The sequence below is a fragment of the Panthera uncia genome (genome assembly GCF_023721935.1).
Source record: "Panthera uncia isolate 11264 chromosome B3 unlocalized genomic scaffold, Puncia_PCG_1.0 HiC_scaffold_1, whole genome shotgun sequence".
Classification (NCBI taxonomy): domain Eukaryota; kingdom Metazoa; phylum Chordata; class Mammalia; order Carnivora; family Felidae; genus Panthera; species Panthera uncia.
In genome coordinates, this window is record NW_026057582.1 from 103,501,890 (window position 1) to 103,522,125 (window position 20,236).

Genomic DNA, 20,236 nt, shown 5'->3' on the forward strand with positions numbered 1-20,236 from the left:
AAAGGATTGGACCCAGTGTGGCCATTTCAGTTGCCCTAACCACGGAATACATCTTTATGAGAGTACCAGTCTCACTGAATCGATACCAATATATGTATGATTCTAATTTTTTGGCAAACTTAAGTGGGATAAAGAAGGATGCCTTATTTTAACTACACATTTCATTATTATCAATAGAACTAAAGTTTTTTTCATCTATTTGTTTACCACTAACTTCTGCCCATTTATTTGTTAGAGCTTAACGGACTTTTAATCGGCTTATATGAATTCTATACAATAAAAATACTAACTCTGGGGACAGCTGGCTAGCTCAGTCTTAAGAGCATGCGACTCTGGATCTCGGGGTCATGAGTTAGAAACTCACATCGGGCAAAGAAATTACTTTTAAAAGGTATATTAATTCTGACTGTAGCTGTTGCCAATTGTTCTGTCTAGTAGTTTTTTGCTCTAACAAAATAAGAGAAGGAAAACCTTCAAAAGTCAATCTTCAGAAGCCCATTAAATGGAAGGGGATAGAATAATTTTAGTCAGAATCATTAAATAGTATCCAAAACAAGAGAATGATATGTGCGTTAAATAAACATTTTCCAATGAACAAAAGGACAGTTTTGAGGACATACAAAATATGGGTAAGTGAAGGCTGCCAGTCCCTAATAAAAATCTGAAATTTTGCTGGAGACAAATGGAGAATGGTGGGGTCAAGAGTGTTAGAATTTTTTTTTTAAGTTTATTTATTTAATTTTTTTTGGGGGGGGGGGGGAAGAAAGCACAAGTGAGGGAGGGGCAGGGAGAGAGGGAGAGAGAAAATCCCAAGCAGGCTCTACACTGTCAGTGAATCTGTGAGATCATGACCTGAGCTGAAATCAAGAGTCAGATGCTTAACTGACTAAGCCACCCAGGCACCCCATGTGTTAGAATTTTTAATATAAAAATCTATTGCTATTAATAGGTTTTATAAAAAAGTCACAGCTCTCCTCCCCCCACAACTCCCAAAAAGAGCGAGATAGAAAAAAATTTACTTATAGGGCTTAGAAATGTGTGTTTAAAAACAACTGAGGGGTGGCTGGGTGGCTCAGTCATTTAAGTGTCCAACTTTGGGTCAGGCCATGATCTCGTGGTCCGTGGGTTCGAGCCCCACATCAGGCTCTGTGCTCCCTCTCTCTCAGCCCCTCCCCCACTCATGCTGTCTCTCTCTCTCTCTCTCTCTCAAAAATAAACATTAAAAAAAAAAAACAAAAAAAAACAGAGACAGGGGCGGGATAGGAACCTAGGAAGATGACAGCAGCAGCAACACAGTTTTCTAAACTCCCTGAACAGAACAGCTACAAGGCCAAACTTCAAGTTCACACTTAACATTCACAATAAAACTAGGTGATAAGGGTACCTCCAGTAACTCCTTTCAAAAATATAAGCAGATGCAGACAAACCACCACCCAGCACAAAAACTACATGGTAATGACATTTGCGCAAGAGGAAGCGATAAAGTATCCGACAGACCTCAGAACAGGAAAAACCTCAAACAACCAATTAGGTACTCAATGGACAGAACAGTAAGCCAATCTAAGAACAGCAGTTGCAAGTAGGAAGGGTTTTGCCTGGTCTCACAGCAGGTAAATACAAAGAGTCCATGAGAAGTTTGAAAGAAGCTACAGTAATCTACTTCTTGTGAACTCTTCAAGTTGACAAGCAAGAATTCCCTGCCAGGACACAGTCACCACACTAAAGAGAAACTACTGGGAGAGGAATATAAATTGAGCAGGATAGGGACAATAAGGAGGAAAGACAGAGAATGTCAAAATAAAAGTGGTGGAGGGGACCATGCTGCGAAACCATCTTGTTTTGTTTTGTTTTTTTTACAAAAAAATAATAGGAGTCTTTGGTGTTTGAAAAGCTATCTTGAATCCCATCTCCATTTTAAAAGTTCAGAAAACCAAACTGTCCACAAAAATCAGCAACAAAAATATCCAGGTCAAATTCCACATGAAGTTATTACTAGAAAAAAAAAGGGAAAAGAGGCAGAATAACATTCCTACAATAAAAGCATGCCAGAAGGGAATTTTGACAAAACAGATCAAACTGTAACCTATTTTGAAACAAGCTAAAGGGATTAAGAAAATGAAACAAGACATGAAAGAAAAACAAAAATCTGAAATAGAAAGACTCAAAAGTGAGATGACAGAACTCAAGAAAAAATCAGAAATAAAAGAAAAAAAATTTCAGAAATGAAGACTAAACTAGAAGGAATCCAAGTGTAAATATATACAGTCGACAATACCTTAAGAGCAACAAACAATAAAAAAGGAAAAAATGTTTAGAAATAAGTAAATGAAAAAGATATAAAAAGTATTCAAGAAAAAGTGACAAATACTAAAGTTAGGCAAAGATCCAACATACAGATAATGGTGCTCCTTAAAGAAGAAAACCAAATTAAAAAAAATTTTTAAATACTAAAAACCAGAATTTAGGGAAATTTTTCTGAAATAAAAAAGATTTTAAACAACATACTGAAATTCTCATATCTCTGATAATATCAATCCAGAATGTATGACATCTACATGTATTCAAGTGAAATACTGATCTTTAAAGATCACCTAACTCATGGGAAAGAAAATCAGATTATCTTCAGACTTTGACAGCAAAGGTTCATGCCAGAAGAAAACAGATGAACATAACTGAGGTGCAGAAGAAAAGAAAATGTGAGCCAAAGATTTTATATTCTCAAAACTGACTTTGAAGTACAAAGTGGACAGCAATTATTAACACATAAGAAGACAATATTGTTCTAATGGACTTTACTGAGGAATGTACTAGAGAATGAGATTCAGATAACCCAAAAGAAGAAAAAGACATTAACAGAGAAGCTGACTGTGAGCATCAAATATATAGTTACTTATAAAACTAAAACTAAAACTAAATGAGGGTTAAAAGGAAGAGAAGATGATGCTCTATGTACATTTAATGTTAACTATAAAAAAAAAACAGAACATATATAAAAATGTAATGTTTTCAGAGGATCTCTTTTGCATTGTTGGTGGGAATGCAAGCTGGTGCAGCCACTCTGGAAAACAGTATGGAGGTTCCTCAAAAAACTAAAAATAGAACTACCCTACGACCCAGCAATTGCACTACTAGGCATTTATCCAAGGGATACAGGTGTGCTGTTTTAAAGGGACACATGCACCCCCATGTTTATAGCAGCACTATCGACAATAGTCAAAGTATGGAAAGAGCCCAAATGTCCATCGATGGATGAATGGATAAAGAAGATGTGGTGTGTGTGTGTGTGTATATATATATATATATATATATACACACACACACACACACTCACACACACACACACACACACACACACACACACAATGGAGTATTACTCAGCAATCAAAAAGAATGAAATCTTGCCATTTGCAACTACATGGATGGAACTAGAGAGTATTATGCTAAGCGAAATTAGTCAAAGAAAGACAAATATCATATGACTTCACTCATATGAGGACTTTAAGAGACAAAACAGATGAACATAAGGGAAGGGAAACAAAAATAATACAAAAACAGGGAGGGAGACAAAACATAAGAGACTCATAAATATGGAGACCAAACAGGATTACTGGAGGAGATGTGGGAGGGGGGATGGGCTAAATGGGTAAGGGGCACTAAGGAATCTACTCCTGAAATCACTGTTGCACTATATGCTAACTAATTTGGATGTAAATTTTAAAAAGAAAATTAAAATTAAAATTAAAAAAATGTAATGTTTTCAGTAGTCATATGGTGGTAGTATTTGTCTTATTTTAGGACGGCTGTTTGTGACTGTGTGCAATAAGTGATTAAAACAAGTAAGTAATTTTGGGGTATTCTAATTCTACCAACCCTATACCCTTGAGAATGAGTATTCTTAGTTTGGAAGAAAGGAGATATAAATGTAATATAGAAAAGATTAAGTAAAAATTCTTTGGCTCTGAATTTGAAAGTATCAGCATCAAATCATGAGGTATATTAGCTTTAAATACACACACTCTAGCTCTGTCCACTATAAAACCCTAGAAACAAAATACTCAGTAGTGATGAACATTTTTAACACTCTGATTGTGGTTCTGAAATACTATTTTCCACTAAAAGAAACTAGGGCTTTTTGAAGAAATAGCTATCTGATTCTAGATCTGGGGCAAGAAATGTACAAGATGAATCTAGAGTAATTTAATGTGTCAGACAGCAAGAAAGCTATCAAAGATTATTAGGTCTATGTCAAAAGAATTTAGGAACCACACTGAAGAGACTACTACCCCAAAAGACTATTGGCCCACTACTATGGGTTCATAATAGTATTTTTCAAAAGAAATCAACTGGTCAAGTTTGGAGGATAACAGACTAATTCAATAAACTGAACACTAGTAAATAAAAATCAGTGTCAAAATTTTAAAAAATTGGATAAACAGAATCAAGCATTTCTTCTGCCTTTCTTAAATGAACTGAAGCAGAGTAACCAAATAATTGATAAGGGAATCACCTTTATAAAAACATTCCAAAGAATAAATGGAAGAGGAATGATACAGTTAAAATATCACCGTTTTGCACTCAACCACCAATGAATTAATAAATGTAGCCATATAAATGTAGCATCAACAGTTGCTAATACCACAAAAAGAGAGACAATTAGAAGGAAGCTGATGGACGATCACAACGCCATATAGTCTTGCCAAAGGGATCAAACCTAAGATCAAACATTGCCAAAAGGATCAATCCTCAGGTCAAGCCTCTGGATCCACCTGGCAATTTGCAGGAAATAAATAGAACATGGTGAACCACATTATGAGCAATCAATCAGCAAAAAGCCCAGGTTCCTGAGCAAAAACATTGAAGGAAAAGAAATAAATGGAGGGGACCCCATAGATTGATTTAAAAGACATCGTGTGTGCGTGTGTGTGTGTGTGTGTGTGTGTGTGTTTAGAGAGGGGGGAGGGGGAGAGGGAGAGGGAGGAAGGAACAAAGGGAAGGAGAAGAAGAATCGTAAGCAACCTCCACACACAGAGCAGAGCCTGATCTCATGACACAGTGAGATCATGACCTAAGCCGAAATCAACAGTCAGACGTTTAACCAAATGAGCCACCCAGGCACCCCAAAGACATCTTTGTTTTTTTTTAAATAGGCAAGACGGTGTCTTTAATAGGCAAGACAGTGTCTACAGTGTCTAGAGATACACACCTGGGTGACACAACAACAAAGAAATGCCAAGGAAGTGATTACTCTGAAAGTCAGCTTAGTGGTTACATAGGAGAGGAGGACAGGGGTTATGACCAAAACATGAAAGGGCCATTCTGAGTGGCTGGTAGTTTTACTTCTTTACCTGGGTAAGATGAGAAGAAAATTTATTTTATAATAATTCATTAAGCCTGACATTTGTTTATATGTGTTTCTGTATCTATTTAATAATAAATGTTTTAAAGTTACCTGCACATGACACAAAGTTCAAAACGAATAAAAGGGTATATATAAATTGAAAAGTATGTCTCCTTCCCAGAGGCCAGACACCCTAGCTCTACTTTCTAGAGGCAACTACTGATGCTACTTTCTTTTGCATCCTTTCCAAAGATTGAATAATTATTTTTAAGGGATAAACACATGCTACAGCATTTTAAGACAAAGTAGTTTTAATGTAAATGATATGATTATTACATACCTCTTCAAAGAGACATAAAGCTGCCTCATAGAGTGAGCACAAGCCATCAGATGTTCTGGTTGGTTCCCTCCACTGACTTCGATCAGCAGATGAACCCTACAGTTTCAGGAGACATATGTATTAAAATCACTTAAATATTCCACAAAAATATCTGAGGAATTGTTTATATGATTATGCATATTAAGATCAAATCCTAACACTAGGTCATGAAACCAACTTTTATATAGAAGTGTTATAAAAGAAAGAGCTATAGAGTGAAACACTAAATTAAGTGCCAATTCCTCAATGATTACCCTATTCAATAATCATAGGGCTTGACCCAGAAAATAGTCAAGGAGGCAGAATTTTACTAATCACATATTCTTTGAGTGGCCAATATCCAGTAAATGAGGCCCCAGGAAATATTCTACTCTCCTGGGGCTGCCTTGCCCACCTGTCTCCAAGGATACAGCAAGTAGAACATAGCGAGCTTGAGTGATGACCTTGACCAGAGCAGCAGAAAGTCTGTTCCTCCCTTCTTAGTTTCAGCAAAACTAAAGTCTCACAAATCAGTTCATCAGTCTCACAAATCAGCGCTGACTACACTAGCAACAAAGCATCTTTCTCCTATCACAGCTGAGGAATCGTAGACCTCTCTGGGACTCTAGAGAAGGGCCCAATGGCTGTGACAAGAAATCATTCCATCATTAAAAAACGACAAACCAGAAAGTGAACTTGATCTCACTGCTCCCTCAAATTCTCAAATGCTTAAATCTTTAGACCACAAATGTCAAGTTCTTTCTCTGATTTAACAATTCTTTAATCATGAAATTTTCATAAGTAGCTTTATTTCAAAGGATTCTGTAGTGTAAAAATATTTATATTCTAGATGATAAACTGGCAGATATATGATAGGGAAGTATATCTTTTATTATGGAAGGGAGGCTGGCCCTATGAGATCCCATTTATCAATATCAATTTTATTAATTCAAACTATTTTAATCAACATGATTCCTAAGTAATTAAACAAATGAATATGTTGGCTATTTAAGTTATGGTTAGTTTATTAGGTACTAACCTGCTGCCACCAAATCAATTTTTACCTATTTAAGATGGCACTTCTAAAATTTTAATATGGACATGAATTATCTGGAGATTGTGTTAAAGCACAAATTCCAATTCAGTAACTATAGATAGGGTCTAAGGTTCTGCATTTCTAACAAGCTCCCGGGTTATGCCAATGCTGCTACCTGAGGCTTACTCTTTGAGTAGTAAAGCTAAAGAGAGCCAGCCACTTGTAGGTCTGGAATCATACCAGAAAGTGAGTGTTCAAAATTAACTAGCACCTAGATATATAAGGTGTTGCGATCTCAGCAAATACTTTGGGGCACAGATTCAATGAATTCCATCATTAGCTGTGCAGAACTTCTGAGGAAAACACAAGTGTAATCTATGGTTCCATTATTTAAAGGCCATCTCAAGTGATCATCAAATCAAAAGCAGATGAAGAAGTAGACTGCTGCACCTTCCTAGGAGCTAGTACCAGAGCCATCATAATCCTCTTTTTTATGCCTTTCTACAATATGGAGGAAAATGTTGAAAACCACATGAAGTTTTCAGTAACAGATCTGGGTTTAAATCCAGGCTCCATCACCTATTGGATGTGTTAATGAAGGATAAGTTTCCCTATCCTTAGACAAGAATAATGCAGATATTATTTAGGTTTGTTGGGAAGATTAAATAGAGTTATGTATAAAACATGCTTAGCACAGCTCCTAGTATATAATAACAACTCAAAACTGGTAGCAGTAATTAATTTGCATCATGTACACTGAGAAAGAAAATACAAGAAATCTTTAATAAATTCTTTTTAAATTTGAAAATACCAAACCAACAAAACATCCTTCAAATACTGTCACTGATTTCTGTCCTTCCCAATACAGTCAATACAGTACTCTCCCCTCTCCCCAATCCACAGTTTCACTTTCTGCAGTTTCAGTTACCCAAGGTCAATAGCAGTCCAGAAGCAGATGCTCCTCTTTCTGACATAGTCAGAAGGTCAACAGTAGCTTAATGCTAGGTCACAATGCCTGCTCATTCCCCTCACTTTATCTCATCGGCATTGTATCATCTCACATCATCACAAGAAGGGTGTGTGCAGTACATTAAGATATTTTGAAAGAGAAACCAGATTCATGTAACTTTTATTACAGTATATTGTTATAATAGCACTATTATTGTTGTTAGTCTCTTACTGTGCCTAATTTATAAATTATATCATATGTATGTATGTACAGGAAAAACCACAGTACACATAAGGTTCGGTCAGCACTATCTGCAGCTTCAGGCTTCTACTGGGGGGGGTCTTGGAACATAGCCCCCAGGGATAAGGGGGGGATAATGTAGTTAAGACTGAGACTACTCCAGCTCCAGTCAGTCAGTAAGGATTAAAGACATCTCTAAAACCCATTCTGTACAGAATTCTTAATGTAAATAAGAAAATAATACTATCCCTAAGTATTTTTTAAACACCTAAATTTTGGAAAATATAGCACATGAAATGTGTAACTTTATACACTGTTAACATATCACAGGAATTTCAATGGTATAAAGATAAGTGGAAATTAAAATAACATAAATTCATGATTTCACAGGTCTTCATTTAATTACCTACCTCTTAAGCACCTACTATCAAAAATAATGTTATACCTTTTTTTTTCCACATTTGTCTTTTTAAAATATTCTGACAAGAACATAATATCCAGGTACTGGATAGAGTACCTTTCCACATATTCTTGCTATCTGGTTTGACTCCACTTAAAATTGCTTCAATGACTCCCCACTGCCTATAGGACCAATTTTCATTGCATAGCATGAGATACAAGGCCCTGCCTACTTAGCAGCTTTATCTCATCCCATTCCACCCCATACAAGCAGGGGCTTGCTCTCCTACACCTTGGTCACTTTGTGAATTCTGGTCCTTTCATCTGAAAACTTCTCCAGCTACCTCCACTTACACATTTCACGTTTGCAGGCAAACTCTACCTTCCAACTAAGCTCAGGGATCCTTCCTCCACAAGGCATTTTCCGCCCCTTCCCTCCAGCTCTCCTCCTGTGTCCCATCACCTCCTCTCTGTGCAGACTTCTACCACAGCTCATCATCTTTAATTTGAAATGTTTGTGCATCTCTCTTTCCTTAAACTGTGAGTTGGCTGAGGGCATGGACGCTACAAAGCTCATTTATCTTTTTAACTCAGTGCCTGACAGCATCTGGCACACAGTGTTAAATAAACACGAAGTGGCATCAAAGGCCAATGGTGTTTTAACTGTTGTTTATTCTTCTAGAATCCAGAGATATACAATGACATTTTTTCCCTACTCTCTATTTAAATATAAGGTCATGAATATCTTGTGGACTCCCATTCAAACAATTACTACACATGTGTTATCACTGAAGGTTAAGAATCACACAACTAAATAAAATTTATGGATTGAACTTATTTTTGTTAGGCCTTACATCAGATAGTCAGTTAATGGTTATGTGTCTCTCTCTTTCACTTCTTTTTTTTTTTTTTTCAACGTTTTTTTATTTATTTTTTTGGGACAGAGAGAGACAGAGCATGAACGGGGGAGGGGCAGAGAGAGAGGGAGACACAGAATCGGAAACAGGCTCCAGGCTCCGAGCCATCAGCCCAGAGCCTGACGCGGGGCTCGAACTCACGGACCGCGAGATCGTGACCTGGCTGAAGTCGGACACTTAACCGACTGCGCCACCCAGGCGCCCCTCTCTCTTTCACTTCTAACTTGGGTGGTGACTTTTGTCCCAGTTGTTCAGGGGTAGAGAAACTTAAGGCAGGGAGGATCAGGTCAAGTTGGGGTCCAGTGTACAAGGAGTGGATATACCAATTTTCCAAATTCTCAGACAACACTGTAAAGTGTAAGAAACGTGAGTTCTGAAGACCAAGAGCATCAGACTCTATCACTTACTGTGCAGGAAGGAATAATAAACATAAAATTCAACTAAATAACCCTTCCTTCCCTCTAAAGCCAATCTGAAATTAAATTAAATTCAATCTAATATAGGCCTCTGGTGATGTTAGGAGAGCCAAACTAAATCAAATATACAAGATTCTTCCCGAGAACAGATCCAGATTTCTGTCAAAAGCAATCTAGTTTTCTGAGGTGCCCTCATTACAATAAGGAGCTATATCATAGGGTATAAACTTGGAAGTTATGGAGGGAGGCCCCTTCTGACTAGGTGTATTTGACATTTTATCCAGGAATGAAAGAGGTAAAGTGAAGAGAAAACTGGAAATCCAACAATAATGTAAACTTATTATGTTTTATATCTACTTTAAGGTAGGCCTTCACAGGAAAAAAAATGAATAAACTTAACATAAATACAATACATGGTCTGCAAAGACAGACTTGAGGTAAGAAATAAATAACGAAGTGTCTGCCCCATAAGTACTTTATCAGTATATGTTTCACTTCTAGTTCTTCTTGCCAAACGTGTAAATTTAGGTAACTGTCACAGTTTCTTCTTCCTTAAAATAAGGATAAATTATATCTACCTCATGGATTATCATGATAATTGAATCACAGGATGCATCCAAAGCACCTTGTTGGTAGCAGGTACTCAACAAAGGCTAACTCTCTTCTTCCTTAATTGCTGGTATTGGGGAGCAGTAAATAAAAGAAGTCAAAAAAGGAATGAGATGGTTTATTACAGATTAAATTGAAGGCAGATTTATAGTACATACCAAAGAACGCCTCATCTGCATTAATATAGTCATAAAGCAGTCAAAGCTGATCATTCCTTCCTGGCTTGATAGCAGTTTGCTTTTCTCCATGGAATTTACAACCGCTGAAGCCCCCAAAGCCATTTCTATCCATTCAAGAAGGTACCGCAAAGAGCCTCGCTGAGCTGCTAAACCAAGCAGCAACTCAGAAGCTAATCTGCGACCTAAAGTGTCTGCCCCAGAATTGGGAATAGTTACTCCTTTAAGAAATGTTGTCACTTGTGATAAGCAGTCCAAACCCATTGGAGGAATCTTGCTTTCATTTGCTAAAGATAATGGTGGCAAAGAGCTGACAACTTCAATTGCAGTATGAATAACGTCGTTGCAAAGACTAAGACCAGGTCCTGACACAGGCATCATCCAACTTTGTCTTAGAAGTGCAAATAATAAACTTAGACCAGTTCGAACACCCATTTCTATAAGTGCATCAGTGCTTGACCGGGGACGTTCACTAACAGAATGGACATCTGCTGAACCAGAGCTGCTCTCCGGAGAATGCTGCTGCTGTTTCACTTTGCCTTTGTCATGGTATTTATTCGAAAGTGCATAAAAGACACGCTGGAGTACAAGCAGTCGTTTTCGAAGTGCCCCAGCAAATGGGGAATCTGAACATACCATCTTCGCTAGTGCTAGCTGGCTGCTAAGAAGGGCATCCAAATAGTGGTCCTGCTCATCACTTGAAAGAGACTCACGTTCAAAGTCTGGCAACTGTGGTCCTTTGAGGCACAAAACTTGTTGGGGCAAAGGTACTACTTCTTTATTGCTGACCAGTTTAGAATACAGAACAGCAACTCCCTCTCTTGTAGCAATAGATTCACTATCTTCTGTAATCCAGGAGCTGTTCAGGTGTTCAAGCCATTTCAGTTTCACTGGTGGAACCATAGTTGCCATGTTGGTTTACTCTTCAGCCATTAGTTCTATAAAGGGAGATGAAAAAGCAGTCAAAAACTTACACAATTGATTCATAAAATGTTTCTGAACTTCCATCTTACATTACAATTAGTGATTTCAAACTGGTGAGACAAAGTCTGAACTGGAATTAATAGCAATGTACCAATGTTAGTATTTTAGCTTTGATAAGTGTACTATAGTTATTTAAGATGCTAATATTAAGGGAAAATGGGTAAAGGGCATAGGAGAACCCTGCACAATCTTTGCAACTTTTGTGTAAACCTAAAATTACCCCAAAATAAAGTTTATTATTAAAAATTAGTGATTTGTGTGCCTCTTCTCTTCAAGTTCTGGCCCCACTGTCAGTATAACAGTGGGTTCTACATGCTCATGACCCCCAAATTCCTATCTCCAACCCAGAACTCTTCCCTGAACTCCAAATTCATATATACAATTCCTCACATCATCACTCCACATAGATATCTATAGGCATCTCAACATATTTAAAACTGAATTCCTAATCCACCACTACCGTCATGCCCACCCAAACCCATTCCTCCTATAAACTTCCTTATCTCATAAATGGCAACTCTATCCTTCTGCTCCTTTGGCCAAAAATCTTGGGAGTCACCACTGATTCCTCCCTCTCTTACACAACAAATCAGTCAGCACTACTTACAAGTACCTCCAAGAATCCAAACAGTTCTCACCCACTTCCTTACTAAAACCTGCCCCAAGCTATCATCTCTTGGATCATTGAAGGAGCCTTCTTACCAGTCTCTCTCACTGTACAGAGGAACCACAGTGACTCCAAAAGGGTAAAAATGTTTTTTGTGTATTTTGTTTACTACCATATTCCAACACATAGTAAGTGCTCCGTAAGTATTTGTAGGGGAAAAAAGTACTTAAAAACTAAGTGCTATGAGATAAAATATTCACAAAACATATATCCCACAAAGGACGGGCATCCAAGATACATAAAGAACTCCTACAACTCAAAAATAAAAAGACAATTTAATTTTTAAAAAGGCCAAAAGAGTGAACACAACTTCATAGAAGATTTATGAATGGCTGATAAGCATGAGAGAAGTGCTCAAAATCATTATTTATCAGAAAAATGCAAGTTAAAAACACATCCATAAGAGATACTATTACACATCCTTAAGCGTGGCTGAAATTCATTAAGACTAACAATACCAAACATTAGCATGGATGTAGAGTAACCAAAACTCTCACAAATCGTTTGCAGGAGTGTAAAATGGAACAACCACTTCAGACAACCACTGATAGTTTCTTATAAAACTAAAAATATCCCTACTCGATGACCCAACAATTTCTTTCCTAGGGATTTACCTAAAAGAAAACATATGTCCGTAAAACAGACTTAAATAAAAATATGGTTACCCCTAGAAGGTAAAAACATGAATAAACTGGGAAGGAGCATGAAGGAGCTTCCTGAGGTGAATATTGGATTACCCAAGCATATCCATTTATCAAAGCTCAGTAAACATACATTTAAGATTTTTAGGGGCGCCTGGGTGGCGCAGTCGGTTGGGCGTCCGACTTCAGCCAGGTCACGATCTCGCGGTCCGTGAGTTCGAGCCCCGCGTCAGGCTCTGGGCTGATGGCTCGGAGCCTGGAGCCTGTTTCCGACTCTGTGTCTCCCTCTCTCTCTGCCCCTCCCCCGTTCATGTTCTGTCTCTCTCTGTCCCAAAAATAAAAAAAAATAAAAAAAATAAAAAAACGTTGGGAAAAAAAGATTTTTACATTTCACTGAATGTGAATTTTATCTCAATAAACAATGAATTCTAGTTGATATGCATACTGAAGTATATTTAGGGGGCAAGTATACTGATGTAATTTATTTTGAAATGCATCAAAAATTGAGATGCACTGATGTATATCTTTATACATATCTATATATATATGATAGGTATGTGATAAAACAAAAATAGTAAATTAGTAATGGTAGAATCTCAGTGGAAAGTATATGTCTGTTCATTTCAAAATCTTTCAACTGTGGGGAGCACCTGGCTGGCTCAGTTGGTACAGCATGCGACTCTCAGGGTTGTAAATTCACATTCTACATTGGGTTTAGAGATTACTTTAAAAATCTTTAGGGACACTGGCTGGCTCAGTCGGTGGAACACAGGACTCTCATTCTTAGGGTTGTGGGTTCTAATCCCACATTGCGTGTAGAGATTACTTATGTTTGCAATTTTCATCCTAAATTACTGCAGGGGAGGTGGAGACTAAGTCTGCAAAAAGGAAGTCATTACAGTTGGTAGTAGAAGAACATCCTCAAATACTGAAGGGCAAGTTGGTAGAACATCCTCAAATACTGAAGGGCATTTCATTTTCACGATATAGGTAAATCTTCAAGAAAAAGCTCATGTTATAGAGATCCTAGGCCATCTAAAGGAGTTTCTTATTTCTCAGTATGCCCTGTTAAATTCTAAATATAAAATCTGATGACATTTCCCTTCTCAAGCTTATGATTACTATGCTTAATTATCTTCATTATATACTCAAAGTATGTACTTAGGAAGGGGGGAAAACATAAGCCTCCTCCCACTTCATTTGGTAATTATTTATTAAACATTGTGCAGAGGATATAAAAGCACCTTATTTACCTCCATCCCTGCAACCCATAGGTAATTTTGTTCTTTTTAATTTTGCTAGTTTGATAGCTATAAAGGGATATGTTGTTGCTCTAACTTCAATTTCCCTGATTACTAATAAATCTGAACAGCTTATGTTTATTGATCATTTCACTACACTCTTCTGGGAAATGTTTGTTCGTGTCCTTCTAGTCATATATTTTTTATCAGGTTATCTTGTCAACTTGTAAAAGGTTTCTGTATTCTATCAATGTCCTCAAAATACAAATATTTCTTCTAAATCTTTTTACATACACATACATCTCTTTTATAGCTCTTGCTTTCCATCTTCAGTTAAAAGAGTACCCACACACACTCATACCCAGATTACACATGAATTCTGGATTATGTATTCATCTGGACTTTCTTGAGGTATTTTTGTTGTTTTTACACCGGTTTTTAATCCACATGGAATTTAAATAAACTCTACATTCATTTGGAACTGTAACAAGCTCTACATGTAAAAGTGGTTCCAAGTCTACTGTTTCCAGGTGTATGGCCAGTTATACCACCACAATTTAAGTAATCCAGGACTTCCAAGATGTCTGAGGCCAATGCAAGCTGAATGAATATTTCCCCAAATTTCTTTCCATAACAATAAGAAGGAAAAATTCTATTCTACACAAAACCACACACACAGCATAATTTGAAGATACAGAATTTGAAGAAGCAAACTGCAAAGTAACTGTGAATAAAACAGAAAAATCACCAATCTCAGTGTACACACTGTTACTTTTAGGTTTTGTGGAAGCAAAAGCAGACTAAGAAAAACTGTACAAAAGACAAAAACGGAAGTACAGTGAAAGGGCCCACAGGTGATTTGGAATGACTGCCAAAGAAGTTATATCCACACTAAATCTGAAAACACTACAAATGTGTCCAGACAAATCACAGACTACAGGAACTGATTTAAAGAGTCAGACGGGATTTAAATGAGCAGGTACAATTTTGAAAAGACTGGTAATTTAAACGAGCATTCCTGGAAAAGCAGAGGGGAGGGAAAAAAAGACAAACAGGAAGAGAGAATCATCTTTTTGGCAACTGGGTGAAGGGTAAAAGAAAAAAGGAGGAAATGTTTACGGTTCTGAGAGAGAGGACAACCATAAAATTGTCAACATAACAAAACTTCACTCAAACAAACCAACCAAAAAACCCCTCTAAAGTACTTGGACTTTGCTATATTAACCGAAGAGGGTGACATTAAATTAAGAATATTATAAAATACCCAATACCATAAAAATGAACAAGAGAAAAGTCCATACAAAGCTACTGTAGAAAATCAAGAAAGAAAATTTCACATATAACTGATAGAAATCTTTCAGACAACAAAAAAACAAAAACAAAAAAAAATACAAGTTAATAATCTAAACAAAATTAAACACACTGAAACATACGAAGGTACAAAAAAAAACTGAATTGGAAATTTAAAAACAAAGCAAGAACGGACTAACAAAAAAAGGTTTTAAAAAAAGGAAAGGAAAGAGAACACAAGGGAAAGAAGGGAAAGAAAGGAAATCATAAAAGAGGGGCACCTGGGTGGCTCAACTCGTTGAGCATCTAACTCTTGATTTCATCTCAGGTCATGATCTCAAGTTTGTGAGTTCAAGCCCTGCATTAGGCTCTGCACTGACAGCCTGAAGCCTGCTAGGGATTCTCTCTTTCCCTCTCTCTCTGCCCCTCCCCGATTTGTGCTCTCTCAAAATAAACAAATAAATAAATAAAATGACATAAAAGAAAATAAAGAGTCAGAGAGAAATTAGCAGAAACAGAAGACAGGCAAAGGAGGACAGCTGTACTATTAACTACCTGAAGAAGTTTAAAAAAGAGAGTGTGTGCAAGCTGGTTTTAAAGCTACAAGCCAAGAAATCTCACCAGAAACAAAGAATTTCAATCAACACAGTAAGGGCTCACAATTACCTGGGAAAATTATCCCAGAACAATCAGTTTTAGGACATTAACCTAGTTAAACTATTAGATTTCAAAGATAAAGATAAATAATCCTCAAGACCTCCAGGCAAAAAGATTCAATAACTTTAAAAGGCAAAAGAATTAGGGGTGCCTGGCTGACTCAGGCGGTAGAGCATGTGACTCTTGATGTCAGGGTGAGCCCCATGTTGGATGTAGAGATTACTTAAAAAAGTAAATAAAGTAAAAGGCAGAAGAATTAGACTGACATCACATATGTTAAAACCAACCAAATACCACAGCAACAGCTTTTGTAAAGCAAAAACAAAAACAGGAGATGCAATGAAACAGAACCACACTAATGATGGGAGACTTTAATATACCGCTCTCAGTACAGATGGATCAAGTGGACAAAAATAAAGAAACAGAAGATCTAAACAACAAAATAATTCACTCTTTTCCCATTAATACAATCTATTTCTGGATTCTCTACTCTGGTCCACTTATTCATTCTTAGGCCAACAGCGACTTTATTACAGTGGCTTTGTAACTGTTCTGATGGATGGTAAGACAAGTCCCTAATCTTTAAAATATATTCAGTCACATGCTACCTCCCTCAACATATTACTAATGTTCTCATTTGAATTACACTGAATTTATATATTAATTTTCAGAAAATAGACATTTTGGGAGCACCTGAGTGGCTCAATCAGTTAAGCATCAACTCTTGATTTCAGCTCAGGTCACGACCTCAGTTTGTGAGTTCAAGCCCTGCATCATGTTCTGCACTGACAGCATGAAGCCTGCTTGGGATTCTCTCTGTCACTCCCCGCTCCCCTCCTTGCTCACGTTCTCTCTCTCAAAATAAACCAACATTAAAAATAAATTAATTAAAAAATTATAATGCTAGAATAACCAAATGTGGTTCTTACACATGAACAGACATATTACATTAGAAAATATCAAAAGAAAAGAACTGAGAGTCCAGGAGATCCAAGTATATACAAAAAATTAGTACATGATAAATGTTGGCATATGATAAAGGTTTTAATCCTAATGAATGCATATACACTACATCCCAATGTGTACAAGGCCCCATGTTTAAGGATTTTCAATACACTCTCATTATAATAGGGAAAAACCAAAACACTTATCAATAGGGAAGAGATAACTAAAATGTTGTATATTCAAATGATGCCAAAGTATAAACTTTATACTATAAAAAAGTTAACACATGCAATTCAACAAAAATAACATAATTTTCTAATTATCAAAACAAGACTTAGTGTTTAAGGAACACAAAAAACAACACTAGAGGAGCTGTACTGCATAAGTTAACAGTAAAGCATCAGGGGCACTGGCTGCTCAGTATGTAGAATGTGCGACTCTTAAACTCGGGGTTAAATTCAAGCCCCATGTCAGGTGTAGAGATTACTTAAAAAATAAAATGAATTAATTAAAAACGGGGGCACCTGGGTGGCTCAGTTGGTTAAGCGTCTGACTCTTGATATTGGCTCAGGTCATGATCTCATGGTTTGGTTCGTGAAATCGAGCCCTGCACTGGGCTTGTGCTGATAGCATGGAACCTGTTTGAGATTCTCTCTCTCCCTCTGTCTCTGCCCCTTCCCTGCTCACTCACACATGCTCTCGCTCTCTCCCAAAATAAGTAAGTAAATGTTAAAAAAAAAATTGGAAAGTAAAAGCATCAAAGTCAGCCAGGCTGGCTAAGTTTGAATCTAGTCTACATTACTTACTGGCTATTAACCAAGCCCAAGTTCTAGGTTTGAATCTAGGCTGTTATCATTTACTGGCTATTGACCAAGGCCAAGTTCCTTAATTTCTTCAAAGCTCCAAGTGCTTTCTGTAAATTATAGGATAATAAAGAGAACCCTCTATGGTTATCACGCATACAGAAGTTCTTAGAATCACTGCCTGAAACATAGTATACAGTCAATAAATGTAAACTGCTATTATAATCATTATTATTTTGTTCCTTATTGCTATCTCTACCAAATATTGGTTATAGATATATGTGGAGATGTATAGAAAAGTTTTTTTTTTTAAAGATTAGAAGGACAGACCCCCCCCCCCAAACTCATGACAGCGATTGCCTAGGGGGGACAGCAGGTATTCAACAGGACATTAACTTTATTTATGTTTCCATTCTCTTATTTTTAAATTGATCACATAAACATGACAAAATTTTAACATTGTTAAATGATGGCAGAAAACAAAGAAGAGTCCTTTTTTATTCTTGTACTTCTCTTCAGTCTTAAGTTTTTCTCAAAAAAAGGAAAAACAAAAAAGCTTGTATGATCATACTGTTTTCAATTATAATATAATCAAAATTTATCATCACTGTCCCATTACTGTCTTAATTTTTAATAGGCTTGTTTTCACAAAAAGCATTTTAACAAAAAAAATCCTAAAAATTTCTTTTTTTTTTAAGGATTGATTTTATCTATCTTGTTCTAACAGTAACACAGGTTTGGAAAACAAAAATCAAATAACATAGGTTTAATAGTGTTTATCCTTTCTCATGCATACAGAAATCTGCAGTTATAGGACAAATACCGTAAAGCTGATATATTCATCAGCATGCTACCTCAGACACTGTGATAGTTTTACTTACAATTTTTCTGCATATGTATTACACATAAATAAGAGAAACATAACTTCTGGGTATATTCTGATGATGTATTCTGTAAAACAGAAAAATGAATCATCAGAGCAAGATTTGCCAAAGACAAGGGAATGATGCTTTATGAACAATTCTGATCAATGGAGAAAGGTTTAAACAACAAAACACTGCAGCAGACTAAACACTTTCAATAAAACTTTTGAAGTACTGGATAAATTCTACCTAGTTCTTTTTTTAATACATTATGTTGTAGGCAAATAAAAAGATAAAAAAACAATTCATCAAGGGTGTTCAAATTACAAATTCTGGTTCCTTCAGTGCTAAACCACTAATAATAAACTAATATCCACTGGGATGTCTCCATTTTTCAAGCTATTCAAGCCATTCACATCAGCTACAACCCAAAGATCCTCTCTAAACGTGAAAAATTAGAATACATTAAATTTCTCCTTCACTTACACAAAATATAAAGTTAGTATTTCTCCAAATACTGTATAAAAGCTAGTTTCCAATCATCTGTACTTAGCTATAGAATCTCCAGTGTTGATGTCCTACAACTGTTCAAAAACAAAGCAAAACTGTTTATTTAATCAACTTTTTGATGTAGTTTTATTCCAAAACACTGTCCAATTGGGGCAAGGTGCAGTAAGTGATAACTGATTTAATTTTTTCATTTTCCCTGAAACTCCAAGAAAGTATATAGTAGGTTCACAAAGTTTATATCTTTGTATTCAATCAACCAACATTTTCAAATCTTAGAAAGTCACAAGCCAGTTTATCAACCTCCTACCTTAGCTACAAACAAGACACGCATGATTCAATATATATTAGAATGGAATTAGGAAATTAAGATGCTACTACCCAAGAAATGACCTTTGGCAAAAATGCTTACTCCCCAGAGCGCATATGAAAAAATAAGAGAATCGAATGAAATAATCTCCAAAGTTCCTTCCAGTTTTAAAATACTATGGACCTTTATATTTAAAATAATCCCCTCAAAATAAAATAAAACCCAAATGTTTAATAACATTCAAATTTGGATCCTACTACATTCTACCCACTTCCGGAAAGAATACAAAAACACTGCACTAGGTTACAGTATACACCAAATTATTTAATTTTTTAAAAGTTTCATTTATTTAAGTAATCTCTACACCCCATATGGGGCTTGAACTCACAACCACAACATCAAGAGTCGCAGGCTCTTCCTACTGAGCCAGCCAGGTGTTCCCCAAATCATTTAATTTTTAAAAATTTAAAAATTTGTTCCATATTGCTCCTGTCTTATGGTTTTTTTATGATAATTAAAATACCTGAAATCTAATAAATGCTTAAACTCTAAAGACTTGTTAATTTTAAATTTTAATCAAATTTTTTAAATTAAAAAAATTTACATTAGAAACTACGGGCTTTAGTCATATTTCAGTGCCCTTATCCACATGTCAATTGGATCTTGAAAAGCAGGGTGGGGGGGAGGGACTTACATAATTTGATAAGATCGCATAAAAGGTAAATGTCAGAATAAGGATTTAAACACAAGTCCCCAGAGTCTGAAGCTGAATGCAATTTCCACAGTCCCATAGTATCATTCCCTGGAAAAATTAATTCTAAATGCAGGCTAGCTTTAAGAATCAAGAGTGAGAGCTTGACAAAATACACATGTGCAGCTCCCCAACCATA

General features: G+C 36.3%; 1 protein-coding gene across 13 annotated transcripts in view; it reads right to left on the reverse strand.

Moving 5' to 3' along the window:
* Positions 1 to 20,236, reverse strand: part of HERC1 (HECT and RLD domain containing E3 ubiquitin protein ligase family member 1) — a 187,240-nt gene that overhangs the window by 132,325 nt on the left and 34,679 nt on the right. For 9 of the 13 annotated variants that reach the window (XM_049611706.1, XM_049611711.1, XM_049611710.1 and 6 more), the window contains exons 2-3: positions 10,421 to 11,376; positions 5,679 to 5,774 (exon numbers count right to left, since the gene is read on the reverse strand). In XM_049611706.1, the coding sequence (XP_049467663.1) occupies positions 5,679 to 5,774; positions 10,421 to 11,350 (1,026 nt within the window). In that variant the 5' untranslated portion in view covers positions 11,351 to 11,376. Of the gene's footprint in view, positions 1 to 5,678; positions 5,775 to 10,231; positions 10,330 to 10,420; positions 11,377 to 18,547; positions 19,990 to 20,236 lie in introns of those variants that run through there. The other 4 variants (XM_049611717.1, XM_049611707.1, XM_049611708.1 and 1 more) reach the window with 3 other exon arrangements.